This window comes from Ursus arctos, unplaced genomic scaffold (assembly GCF_023065955.2).
Source record: "Ursus arctos isolate Adak ecotype North America unplaced genomic scaffold, UrsArc2.0 scaffold_25, whole genome shotgun sequence".
Lineage (NCBI taxonomy): Eukaryota > Metazoa > Chordata > Mammalia > Carnivora > Ursidae > Ursus > Ursus arctos.
The window spans coordinates 35884542-35898519 of NW_026622930.1; the positions used below are offsets into that span (position 1 = coordinate 35884542).

Consider the following 13978-nt stretch of genomic DNA (forward strand, 5'->3'; position numbering starts at 1 on the left):
CAGTTAGAGGAAAATTTGGGCACCTATGTTGGTGTTTGTGGGCATTTACACTTTCTTGGCTCATTTCTTTTGAAATGCTAAGAGCAAAATGCCTTTGATGGTGACCATTATATCATTGGTCACCCCCTGGAAGGAAGCTGGCTCTCTTTTCAAATTTTTAAAAAAAATTTTTAAAGGATTTATTTATTTATTTCAGAGAGAGGGAGAGTGAGCCCAAGTAAAGGGGCAGAGGGAGAGAGATTCTTAAGCAGACTCTGTGCTGAGCGTGGAGCCCAACCTGGGGGCCCCCAATCTCATGACCCTGAGATCACGACCCGAGCTGAAACCAAGAGTCTGTCGTTTGACTGATTGAGCCACCCAGGTGCCCTGGGAAGCTGGCTCCCTCAATAAACTGTCTTTCCTTTCCCTCTCTGGAGGAACACCATGAAGCTGGCATACCTTTTCCTTGGTCCCATGGCCCTCTTCTTCCTGGCCGGCTGCAGCTGTGTCCTCAGCACCTCCGGTGGGGACCTGCTCACCTTTGTGGGCTGTGCCGTGAGGGAGTTTACTTTCCTGGCCAAAAAGCCGGGCTGCAGGGGTCTTCGGATCACTACGGATGCCTGCTGGGGCCGCTGTGAAACCTGGGAGGTGAGTCTCAAGGCAGGTGCAGGTGGCAAAGCCTTCGGGGCCAGCCACCTGGGTTGATTCCTGTGTTCACTTTTTAAATAAAATGAGGGAGAGTGGGGCATTCTTGTGGATTTTTTTTTAATGACAATTACTTGGCATTCTCCAAAAATAATCTGAAAGAAGCATGATAACAAAGTGTTGATAGAATTAATGTTTGTACTTACATAGCGACTATATATTTGGGAATCGTCTGTGGGAGGTTAAGATGTGCTATTGTCCACCCAATTTACAGATGACATGGAGGAATTCAAGGAGTGAGTTATGTAGACAGTTATGTAGACAGTCAGTAGAAAGTTGGGAATAAATCGTTGGTTCAAGCATGTCACCAAAATTGCTCTATATTCCTCTCCCTGTGAAAACACAGCCGGTTAACACGCGATAGGCTTTAAACTGTCTAGCAGGGGAGGGTGGGTCCTCAGTTCTTCCCTCAATGGCTCATGCACAGCTTTGCCCTGCCCCAGCTCCCCACTGCAATTTGTGAGGCCCTCAGGGATTGCCACAGACATATCCACAAAGTCCCTCTGTATTCTATGATATCCAGCCTTTTAAGAAGCATCCCATTTAAAATGAGGTTAAACATCTTAGACAAAGTTAGAACCCTGCTGGGCTGAGGTCAGGAGATGTTTGCAAGGTGAGAAGAAAAGAGGCACATTCAGCACAGAGTGTCCCATCACCCCGTGGAGTGACCGTTGACTCTTTGTACTGAGGCCCGAGTTGGTTACTAATGAAGCTCCAGCTCCGATTTGTCACCTGGGTTCAGAAACCTTTAATGAGCACCCACTATTGCAAATTCCAAAGCCAACGTCCAAGGTCCTTAGCAACATGAAGTTTGCCTGTTTTCCCAATGTCTACCCATATCCCGAGCTCTGGTCTTGTCAGACTGATTTTGAAAAGTTTTATTAAACACCCCTCATGAAATCTCCCATTTGATCTTTTTCTCATGCTTTCTCATTTCCATCTGTCATTATTAAACATATTCTTTGATGTTTGTGTCCAGAGTCAGCTCCTTCCCTAGAGGTTTTCTGACTCCCTGGTCAGCCCTAACTCTAGATTATCTTTTGTCTTACTTTTCCCCGCCACACAACACTAGATTCTAATGTTTTTTGGGAGAGGAGTTTCATTCTTGTGCCTTCGATAGCTTTGTTGAAGTGTCATGTATGAACAAGACATTCAATAAATATTTGTTGAGTTGGATGGGATTGACCTCTCTCTGGAGTCATACATCTTTTAGCCTAATTGATGGCAACTTAGAAGTCCATGAGCACCACAAGAGGATGCTGTCATCAGAAAAAATAGCCATCTATTCAGGGATTCAGGGAGCAACCTGGTATCACTTAGATAAAATTATGGCCCCATGAATGGATTGGATTATGGTGGTGAAATCTCCAAGTTAAATAAAACTACTCTACCTAATTCGCTGTATTTTTTGCACCATCCAGGGGCATAAGACCTAATAGCCAAATGAAAATTTAACTGCTAAGGATACCATGGCTGTGACTTGACATCAAACTTCCTTGGGGAACTTTGGCATCTTCTTGTCTTCGGGGCTTGGCCTGGCCATGCCTACCCCTACTCAAAGTTCATTTCTCAGCTCTTTGGAGCTCTTTCTGGGCCCGGATTTCAAACTGTGTTTCCTTCAATTCAGCTCATTTTCCTCTTCTCTTTAAAAATTGATGAATATCTTTAACTGGATCTTGGTCACCCACAGGAGATCAGGGAATATGTTCTCACTGGAGAAATGGAAGCACCAAGACCATTAGAGAACAAGAGTCTCTTTCATGTTAGCCAGCTTTTCTTTACGCCTCTCCTGTACTATCTGTACAGGGAGGTTACTTACAGAAAACAAATAAAAGAATGAGATGTATTTCCCCAGCAATCTGAAAGTTTCTGAGATATAAAGCACTTATTTTGGGGAACTTAACTGGAGAGCACGTCTAAAATGAGGACGTCTGTGACAACGAAATAGTTGGATTCACTTCAAAGGTGGAACCACTGCTGAAGGTAGCCTTTGGTCATGGCCTGGGGTTAGGGTTGCCAGATTTATTAAAACAAAACAAAACAACAAAACCCAGCAAACCAAACCAGACCATGATGCCAGTCAGATGTGAATGAGAGATAAACAACAATTATTTTTTTGGTATAAGTCTGCCCCATGCACTATTTGGGACATACTTGACACTAAAAAATTTTGCTGTTTATTTGACATTCAAATATTAGTGAGTGTCTTAGATTTTGTTGGCAACTCTGCTTGAGATTCTGGAGGGTAATCTGAGGGTAAGAGGACATGAAGCAAACTGAGGCGGGTGCAGTGCTGCCTGAAAAGGTGGAGGAAGCAGTGATATTAAGTCGAGCTCTTCCACGCAGTCCCTATCCAAGGCAAAGCCATCATCTTCACGATGTTCATGGAAGAACGTCACCCTGGGCTCCAGCACACATACTTTATGCTCCCAATACAAGGGAAGGCGCGGACTTTTGAAAGCTTGTAAGTTGCTACTTTTACTATTACTTCCTTACTCGGATTACAGCTGCGATAAGAACAAGAGATGGCGTTTACGGGACACTTACTTGGCACTGGGCGTCATGCGTTACATATGTCATCTGCCTTAGCTCCACAACGAGCTGCGAGGTGGAGATTTTGTTTTAGAGATGAGGAATCCGAGGCTTCGAGAAGCTAAGTGGGCTTTCCAAAATCTTTAGCCAGTGGCACTACAGGAGCCCAAGGTTAAGGGTCTGACTACAGGATTTGAGATTTTTTTTACACAGTCTTGCAGTCTTTCATTTTTTTTACACTTACCCTGCCATGATTTCATAGGGAATGGGTTCCAGCAGCTCAGGCTCCTTTCTTTGGTTCTCACAAAGTGTGCTTCTCCGGGTGGAACAGGCTGGCGCTTCAGTTGAACCCAAGTACATTTCTCTTTGGCTTCCTTCTTTTTCTGATCATTTTCCTTCACATGCTTCAGGAAGCCGTCTAGGGGGGCGCCTGGGTGGCACAGTGGTTAAGCATCTGCCTTCGGCTCAGGGCGTGATCCCAGCGTTATGGGATCGAGCCCCACATCAGGCTCCTCTGCTATGAGCCTGCTTCTTCCTCTCCCACTCCCCCTGCTTGTGTTCCCTCTCTTGCTGGCTGTCTCTCTCTGTCAAATAAATAAATAAAATCTTAAAAAAAAAAAAAAAGGAAGCTGTCTAGGCTCTTTGAGCGCTTAACCCGCTCAGTAGGTACATTCATTCTCTTGGCAAGAATCTTGCGCTTAACCTGTTTGTTTATAACAAAGGCAACAGCAAGCTGGGTACCACCGTAGACTCTTTCCGATTTGCCATGCTAACATTTGGGGGGCATTCCTTTTTGAACAGTGCCCACCCCCTGGCGGTCTGCAGGATCACCTCTCTTGTGGATTTGCCAGCATGTGACCAAGGGAACAACTCCATGTTTTCTAAAAGGCCTAGAGAACATAGAGCGAGTGCCTCTCATTTCTGTTGGTCATTTTGGCGAATTACTGGAAGATGGGGGTTCCACTCCGGGGCTTGAGATTTTAACTACTATTTTGTGCGGATTTCCTGATCTCTTTATAAAATTATCTATGAGGTTCAAGATTTATAAAAGGTGAAGGCAGGAAGTGAATCCTTTGGCTATCAGAACAGCGCTCAGGTCATTCTGGAACCTGCCTTGCTCTGTTTTCTGTCATTGATTCAACTACAGCGATTGAGAACCTCCTGGATGACAGGGTCAACTCCAGGTAACAGAAGCGCAGCAGTGAGTAAAATGGGCAAGAATCCCTGTCCTAACGGAGGTTCCTTTCTAGAGTGGGAGAAACACGGCACAAATAAATACAATATATAATGTGTCACATGGGCCTGACAAGTGCTATGGAGAAAAGGATAAAGCAGGAAGAGGGCAGGGACGTGGCAGGGTGTGGAGGTGGGACGTCGCAATTTTAAAGAAGAGGGTCAGGAAAGGTTTCTGTGAGAAGGTGACGTTTGAACAAAATGGTAGGCTGGCGAAGGAGTCAATCATACGAGAGAACGTTCTGGGCACTGGGATTAACAGGGCAAGGACTCCGGAGTGGGACTGTTCATGGTGAGTTTGAGGAACAATCAGGAGACTACTGTGGCCAGAGCAGAGTGAGGAAGCCAGCAAGACAGGGGGCCGGAGACGTAGCAGACGGTGCGGGTGCAGGGAAGATGATGGAGGGTCTCAATGGTGAACGTCTTTGACGTATACTCTGAGTGAGATGGGAAATCACTGGGGCGTTGAGCAGAGAAGAGATAGGATCTGACTTAATTTTAGGAGAATCACTTGGGGCTGCTGTGCTGTAAAGAGACTGTGGGGGTGATGGTAGAAGAGAGACAAGTTAGAAGACTTTTTCAATGATTAGGATTATTCATTTGCTAAATATTTATTGAGCACTTGCTATGTGCCATGGGCCCTTGTGGGAGTTGAGGATATGGTACCGAAAGCAGGTAGCTGCTTTCAGGAATTTGCCTTCTACTGGGAGGAGAGAGATTTACAAGTAAACAAATGACTAGCGAATTAATTTCTGATAGTGATAAATGGTACCGAGAACAAGAAACAAGATGGTATGTTCTAATGGGTTCCCTGTTTTCTACTTGTGGGGACAGAAGCCCATTCTGGAACCCCCCTACATTGAAGCCCATCATCGAGTCTGTACCTACAACGAGACCAGACAAGTGACGGTCAAGCTGCCCAACTGCGCCCCTGGAGTGGACCCCTTCTACACCTACCCCGTGGCTGTCCGCTGTGACTGCGGGGCCTGCTCCACGGCCACCACGGAGTGCGAGACCATCTGAACCTGGCGTGGCCGGCAGAACACTGCTGATGGCCTTGAGCTTCACGGACGCACCCTCACGGACAGCACAAGCAGCTCAACCCCTGGATTCGAGGACTGTCTACTTTTGGCCAGTCCTGTGGAGGAGACTACCTGTCTCCGTCAGGTCCAACTCAGGCACAAGGCCCAGAGGCAGCCTACCCATGCTAAAAATGCAAAACAGTATCTGTGTTTTCACTGCAATAATTTCTCTTCACACACTTGCAAATCATTTTGTCTTTACCTTGAATCTCAGAACATAATTTGCATATATCACAATCCTCCTCCAATTTGGGTTTATAATATGCCAATGGTTTCAACGCAGTGGGAATAATTAGGAAATGGGTCTAGAAAGTCTTTACGTTCTCATGTCTTATTTAACAGTTGGTCTCCGACTAGATGTATGATCAGAGGGCCAGCAATTAACAAAACCCATGCTTTGTCCTCACACTCCCAAAGAAAGCCCAATTGCAAGCTCCCTTCTCGTTTAACTGAGCACTTAGCCGCACAAGAAACAGAGCCGGCTCAGATTGAAAAGGGAGGATGATGGTCGCTGAAATTGAGAAACGTCCGGCTCTGGGTGATTCTTTTCCCAAGCAAAATTCTCAGAGTCCTCCTGAATAAAGAGGCCCCTTTGTGATTAAACAAAACAAAACAACCTCAGAAAAAAATCTGTAACGAAAGCCATCATTGAGGTTTAAAGATGTTGCCACTAAGCTCTGGTTTTAGACTCGTGTGCTGCTCTCCTGAAGCTAGGCCCAACATGATTAATCACAAATATTCTTTTCCATTTAGCATATTTTAAATTCAAGTTGTGATTTTTTAAACTGGGAAGTTTTGCACATTTGCCGCGGGAAGGCTGCGCTGCTGGCCCCGGGGAAGTCTGTGAGGCTCTAGGTCTTGCTCTCTCTAAAACCTTACAGCAGCTGATTCTCTGTGACTTTTTTTTTTAACTCTGGTATTATGCAAGTGTCTTTAATTCCAACATTTGGGGGTTGAAATGAACCTTGTTCCTTTTTCATGATATGCCAAGAATATCTGTATTAATGCCAATAAAGCATGTCCTCTGTCTTTTGAATTCATGAAAACTTTCCAAAAAAAGTCTTTTTAGTCCTTAATATACTTGGAATAACGATAGCAAGTACCCACAAAATGAACTTCAAAGTTACTTTTACTTACACATTAATGTAGGATGTCACGTTTAGGAAGGGACACAGACAAGTGGCAGGGTATCATGAGTCCCAAAGGTGGCTCAGTCGGGACTCAGACCCCTGCCATATCTCAGCTGGGAGCCGGGAGCCCTCCTTGAATGAGGAATGAATAAGTCCTCATGAAAATAGTGCAGCGAATGTTGGGATTGATGGTCAAGGACCGGGATGTGGAGGCGGACCTCTGGGAACAAAGAATGTGAGCAAAATCCATCCCAGTCTTTAGTGCAGATCTGTTGGTAGGCAGGAAAGTCCTTCTCACATAGAACGCAGTTGAGTACCTGGGACCTCTACCGGCCAGCGGGTGGTGATTAGGGACAACACGGGGTGACACCTCTCAAGTGTTTTCAGCCCATCCTTAAGAACTTTCCTCAGAATTTTTTGGTAGAAAGGGCTGCTTCTTAAAGAAACTTAGGGAAGAAAAGCAGAGGCAGTAAGGGCTTGCCACAGTTTGAGAGAAGGTGACTACAGCATCCGTAGGGGGCCCGGGGGAAACAAGGGGACACTGCAGCCAGATACTGAGCACAGTTCAGGGAAGATGCTGTTTATAAATGTGTGGGCAGAGTTAAGAAAACCGACAAGGGGTGATAAAACCCTCTGACTACTTGTTTAGAAGCAATGAACATCCCTAGGCTGGAGGAGAAGGAGAGAAGTGATTATCAGATCCCAGAGAGAGCGGAAGAGGAATGCCTGATGGGAGCGGCGGTCTTTCTTAGGATGACCCAGCCAGCCCCAAATCAAGGCCTGGTGGGGAGGGAGGTGGGGGAGAAAGTACCCCAATCTCACACTGTTCCACACCCTGATCTTTGGCAGAATTAATGGGAAGACAGAGAGCAAGGGAGCGCATTGACTCAGTCCATAAATATTGGCCTCCCGGGAAGCAGGTTGAATTAGAGTCGAGCGTGGATCTAGGGGGGCGGACGGACCAAATCCAGCCTGGCTGTCTCCTGGGGTGCTTAGCTGAAATGCCACAGGCAGTGATGCTGGCTGTGAGAGCCACGGGGCGTCCATAGCATCACAATGTCCAGGAGTCCCCTGGGATGGGGAAACGTATGGAAAGGCACGTTCTGGCTAATCCATATCGATGACATCCGAGAGATGCGGGAACAATGGGAATTGTCAAGGCCGTGGGATTAGTTGGTTGTTAAATACAGTCCGAGCATTCAGGGCATGGTGTGAACGCCCTCAGCAGTAGACACTGCATGAGCTGAAGATGCCCTCTGCTCCTGGAGCTGGAGGCCACGCTGTGCTGAACACCAGGCCTCAGACGTAAGTGGGAAAGCAGCTGAATTACTAAAAAGGCTGAATCCACTACCCCAGCAGTCTCCTAAACTTAGGTCAAGGTCCTCCTAGGGAAGGAGTGGGACACGGAGGCCTGCAATGGGGACAATCAGTGGATGAGATTGAGGTTCCTTTGCAGAAGGGGCCTCCTTGTTAGAGATCAGCCTCCCCTTGCTGAAACCAGGCCGAGGCCCCAGCCAAGGAGGATGCTTCCCATGATAATACTTGCCCTCTTCACAGACTGCCAAGAACCTGTCATGGGTAATTAAGGTCAAGTCTGAGGATAACCCGATTGGAGAAGGACTCTCTGAGTGATGGGAGAACAAGAGCTTCCACTGAAGCTGCCTGAGGACTTGATGAACAGAAATGGGGGTGGTTAGAATGCATGTGAGAATGGACCTGGAGGGTGTGGGGCTCTCATCTCAATGGTTGAGGGGGAAGGTGTCAGAATATAGGGCTGGATAAGAGTTTTTTTAATGGGCGCATTCTCCTATGAATCAGAATTTAACGTCCTTACTAGGGCACCTGGATCTGATCCCACTGAGCTGTTGGGATGGCTCTTTAAAGCTTGGGGAAAATGGTGGCTTCTATTAATGGAGAGAAGATGCCGGAACGGTCCTGGAAGAATATTTGAGGATAAAAGGCTGAGGGGAGTGGGCCTGCTGGAATGGATTTATTACGTAAAACCCAAGAACTCACCAGCTGACTCTGTTCACCTGGAGGTTCAGCGGACACTGCCTTCATTGAAGTGCTAAAGAATGTTCTAGTGACAGGCACCTGCCTCCCGGAGCAGCTCCATAGTGGCTGTCCTTTGTAGACTGGGGTTGATGGCAGGAGGAACTGCCGCGGACCTGGGCTTCCCGGGGTGAGCAGAGGTGAGAGGGTCTGGAATAGCAGAGCCCAGGTGAGGACCTGTAGCTGTAAGAGGGAAGGTGAACATAACAGGCTATCACGGGCAGCGAAACCCCAACAGCAGTCGGGAGACTCGGGTCTGCAGGATCTATGGTGCTGGCTAACATTCCACGGTGTTCCCGGTCCATGGTATTAAAGAAACTACAGGGGCGCCTGGGTGGCTCAGTAGGTGAAGCAGCTGCCTTCGGCTCAGGTCATGATCTCAGGGTCCTGGGATCGAGCCCCACATGGAGCTGCCTGCTGAGCAGGGAGCCTGCTTCTCCCTCTCCTCCCTGCTTACGCTCTCTCTCTCTCTCTCAAATAAATAAGATCATTAAAAAATAAGAAACTACAATAAATATATATATAATCAAAAAAGTTATTAATTAAAAAGCATGAAATACCTCTCTCCATGCTAACCTTGAATCTTTTCAAAGCTTTCTTCCTTCTTCCTTCCTCCCTCTCTCCCCTTTTCTCCCTCCCTCCCTCACTTCCACGAATATTTATCAACCCTAATTTTGTGCAAGGCACTGTGTTGGGGCAATGAAAATATAAATATTGCTACCATTGATCTACGTTTTTTACTCTAAGCAGGATCCTTTCTATTAATTCTTCCTAATTCTTACATCAACCACGCTCCTAGGCACTGTAATTGCCATTTTACCATTTCCATTATGTCGACGATGAAAGCAAAGCTCAGGGAAGCCAAGTAACTCGCCCAAGATCCGACAGCTGACAGGCAGCACGTGCAGGTTTCTCTGACCTAGAATCAACCTCTTTCCACAGGAGCGGGATGCCTTTTGGAGTGTTCCTTCCTAGTCATTATTGCTTGGGGAAGTCTTTGAAGTTCTGGAGGTTAGACTGTCCTCACCCCTGATCAGCATGTTTGCAGTCTCTCCTGGAGGTGGCTTGGTGCCAACTTGGGTTGTTCTACGGAGATAGCGATTTTTTCTACTTTCCTGTATAACCTTTAGGAAGATAATGCTTTGCTGCAGCTCCAGTCAAAGCTTACAGCAGGAGAGACTGAGGGAGAAAAGGAGCAGAGCCTCAAAGGGAAATTCAAAGACACCTGCTGTGGAAATGAAGGTTGTGTGCTCTCAACTGATTGCCAGGCTCTGTGAGCATTGGGTGCGGGGGAAAGATGGTCCAGTGCCTTGAGGGGGGCTCTAGATAAACTCTCAGCAACTCCTTGCTCCCAGAAACGTGTCTATTTTGCAATTAACGAAAGGTAAGGAGAAGGGTAATTTCCTGAAGTTTTTTTTCTATGGGAGCGTTTTTGAATGAAACGTACAAATTCTCACAGCTCATTCTGCTTCTAGGTTTATTAGCTCCATTGATTGATGTGGTAATTCATGCTTCCCTTTCATTGATTGGGAAATGAAAGAGCCACCAGGAGAGAACCAATTTTGCTTCAGTGACCCAATTCACTCTTCAAATTATTTAGGTTTTAAATGTAATAGAAAGCATTTCTGGGATCATAAGTGAGTTGTATCTTTAACTGAAAATAATGCAGCATTGATGAAAATGTTCATTTTGTAAAGTCTCCCCAGAGGACTGCTTGTCTTCTTCACCCAGGAGATGTTTTCTATAAAATAATGTGCACCTTATCTTTTTTAGTTTTCTTCAAAACATTAAAGCAAATTATGAAGAAGTAACTTTGAAACCATTCGCTAGCAAATTCTGCAAATTTTATTTTCTGTTGAAAATTTCTACTACTGAAAGTTTACTTGGAGTAGAAGAATTTTGGTCATTCTTTGCTAGATGAATCTTCTGGTATTTCTTTTACAATGAGTTCCCTTTGTTTTAATGAATGAGATTGTTTGGAATTGTGTGCAGGGAGATCCAGAAGGCTTAGTGGCTGGTTGTCGTGATCCTGGCATATCTGAAGGGTGCTGAAGACCTCAAAAGAGGTGATGTCTAACAACAAGAAAAAGAAATAGGGAAAGGATGAGAAAAGAAGGAGCAGGTGCAAAGCACTGTAATTGGTAGTGTATGGCAGAGACTTGCCTCCAATGTCAAGGAATTTAGAGGGATTATTCTATCCTCTGTTCCAGGTCCTCATTATCAGAAGAAAACATTTCTAAGCTCTTTTGCTTTATAATTGGCTCTAAGTTCCCTTGACTGTACAATTTCATTAGCATACTGAATAATTGAGGTTTTTTTTTTTAAAGGCTTCCCAATATACAGGATCATATATACTTATGATCTTGATTGTGGGCCACTGGGGCTTCAGGAAAAATCACTCAAACCCCAAATACAACCACTCCCCAACAAACAAACATACATTCCCCAAAGAGAAAATATTTTACTTTAACATAGAATATCAATATTACCAAGATGAGAATAGTAATATTCTTTTGGTGATGTTGAAGATACAATTACCAGCAAGAAATACAGATATCCCCGAGTCACAAATAATATACAACTTAAAACTATTTAAAAGAGCATTTATTTACTTAAAATAAATTTAAACTATGCATACACAAAAAGGGCTATGATGAATTATGAATTGTCATTATCTCGAGGAAGGATACATGCAGACTATGTACTTAAAACAGAAATTTAATCCTGTTACTTTGCAGGTTCTTTCTACAGCTAATGTATGAACAGATCATGCTCGCTTGGCCTCTCTGTGTTGCTCTGCAGAGATTTCTAAGTGTCTACAGCGTGGCAAGGTACACCATCTAAGGGAGGTGATCTAAGATTCTAGGCTGTTCTGAATCTCCATCTTCTGTCTCTCTCTTGAAATCTGCCTATCGAGATTAAAATATTTGGAGGGGTGAGTAGCCAATTTTACTGAGTGAATTTAAGACATCAGCATTTTAAAATAGGTTGGAAATAAGAGGAAGATTTTGTTCAGCTTTTAGCTCCCGCTTGAGCCACCTCAGGAAGCTAATGCTGAAACATTTCCCTATTGAAACATAAACACCAGTTAATGACAAATAAAGTCCCATCGAAATGGGATGCAAATTTCAGCCTTAACGAAATCTGAGCCAACTTTAGGACAAAGCCAAAAGGAACTAATGTGCCATGGGTTCACTCATGCCAAGCTCTGTGCTGTATGCTGCAGACTAGGGAAGGAGTAGAAGCAAGTGGGCTCTGATGGGGGGGGGGGTCCTCTTCTTCAGCACTTGATTATTTCAATGTGCTTAATTTAGTAGAAATGCTTTTTATTCAAAAAAGGGAGGCTCTCAGATATCTTGGACTGGGATTTTCTATTAGTTGCCATAAAGGGACTGGAAATCAAACATTTAAAAATTACAAGTAGGGGCACCTGGGTGGCTCAGTCGTTAAGCGTCTGCCTTCAGCTCAGGGAGTGATCCCAGGGTCCCAGGATCGAGCCCCACATCAGGTTCCTCCGCTGGGAGCCTGCTTCTTCCTCTCCCACTCCCCCACTTGTGTTCCCTCTCTCGCTGGCTGTCTCTCTGTCAAATAAATAAATAAAATCTTAAAAAATAATAATAAAAAAATAAAAATTACAAGTAAATGGATTCTTGAAGAGAGATTGATTGTTGATGCCAATTTTCTTGCTCTATTAGTTTCTTGTGAAGAGAGAAAACAGGATCTATTGTGTGGCCTGGGGAAGGCGGTGAAGGGTGGGTGTGGAGGGCGGTGGAAGTCCCTGGTGTAAGAAGCACTTTTTGGTGGCTTGTACCAGTGGTTAAGAGCAAGAAATCGGGGATACATTTGCAATAGTGAAACTAATCTTTGGTAAGATTCTGTTTTGGGATTTGACTAAACCCTTCCAAGAATGCTGGCCGCTTTGGGTAGCCAAACTGCTCCCAGATGTAAGAGCTGTCCCAGTTTACAGCCATTTTCAGGTCAAAGGTATCTCAGGACACCAGCGGGTTCCTGCAGCCTCGAGCGTAAAGGAGGACACGTGGTTTTGAGTACCGAGGTCAGAACTCTGGCAACGGTGTGCAGGCAAGCCTGCTGTGGGAAGGGGAAGGTGGTGCTTCACAGAGGAGGTGGTCCCTAAATGTTTGTATTTGCACAATGACCCCAGGCCCTTATTCTGGGATGGACTCGCTGATCTCCTAGCCAGGAAGCTAGTAGCCATTTGCAGGTACAAAGGAAGTGGTAAGTAACCCTTGTGCTCCTTCTCCATTTGTTTGAGGGTAGGTATGATTTGCCTTCAGGACTTCTTCAGCAACAGTGGGATTTGAATAAGATGCTACACTTCCGTGTGCGTGTATTTGCGTGTGGGCGTGCGTGCCATTTTTAAAGGGCTCTTGTGCGTGGGGGGGGGAGGGGCGGGGGAGGGAACCAAGTATGGCTCCCAGCGATGTTTAGTAAAAAGACATTGAATAAGTGAATACAGCCCTGGTCTGTGCGTAGGACAATAAGGATAGAAATCTGTTAAGGCCCCGGTTAGAGGACATGTTTGTGGTCGACCCTTATTTTGGCATCTAGAGCACGTCTTAAGCAATGCAGACGGACGCTTCATCAAAAGGTTTATGCCTCGGAAATTTGTTTTATCTTCATTGTGTAAGTTTATAACTTCCTGTGATATGAATCTTGTTGCTTCGTGGAAAATCGTTTTGGAGGGCATTTTTTTTTCTCTCCCTTATAAACACCAAAAAACCTTGAAGAACAGAAGTACTTCCGATTTAGCAGATCTTTCAAACCAGATGCTGCTTTTTCTGCTTTTAATTCCAGAATAGGCTTATTGTTTTACCACAACTGGGCAGCACATGACAGGCTTCTGAAAGCCTTTTTATTCATCCCATAAATGTGAACAACTCAAATATTAGCCTAACGAATACCCAAGGGGTAGGACCAGAGGGACAAACAAAGCTGATGGTTTCTTCATCAGGCAGCCACACGTTTGGCTGTAACAACGGATAGTAAACTTGGTCGTCTCATCGATCAGTACCTCTCAAACTTTAATGTGCAGATGACCTGGCGGTCTTATTAAATGCAGATTTGGATTCAGGAGGTCTGGGCTGGGCCTGGGTTTCTGTAATGCTAACTAGCTCTTCCGCAGTCATGCGGGCTATGGGTCCCCAGGACGCACGTGGAGTAGACAATTTCCCATTCTAACGGAGGCCAGGGGAAGGCAGTTTGCTCAAGAGGCTGATGAAGACACCCTCAGATAACTCAGAAATG

General features: G+C 45.3%; 1 protein-coding gene and 1 pseudogene across 1 annotated transcript; one reads left to right on the forward strand and one right to left on the reverse strand.

Annotated features, from left to right (window-relative positions):
• Window positions 1-316: 316 nt before the first annotated feature.
• GPHB5 (glycoprotein hormone subunit beta 5) lies at window positions 317-6571 on the forward strand. Its single transcript, XM_026486832.4, has 2 exons — window positions 317-627; window positions 5284-6571. The coding sequence occupies exons 1-2, from the start codon at window positions 424-426 to the stop codon at window positions 5470-5472; spliced, it is 393 nt and encodes a 130-aa protein (XP_026342617.1). The 5' UTR covers window positions 317-423; the 3' UTR covers window positions 5473-6571.
• Window positions 2873-4157, reverse strand: LOC113246285 (60S ribosomal protein L21-like; annotated as a pseudogene).
• Window positions 6572-13978: the final 7407 nt, after the last annotated feature.

What these genes read in the sequence shown, in the direction of transcription:
- GPHB5 (XM_026486832.4), top strand. Translation starts at nt 424, where the DNA reads ATGAAGCTGGCATACCTTTTCCTTGGTCCCATGGCCCTCTTCTTCCTG. An exon ending in GCCGCTGTGAAACCTGGGAG is followed by an intron (nt 628 to 5,283) that starts GTGAGTCTCAAG and finishes TTGTGGGGACAG; the next exon opens with AAGCCCATTCTGGAACCCCC.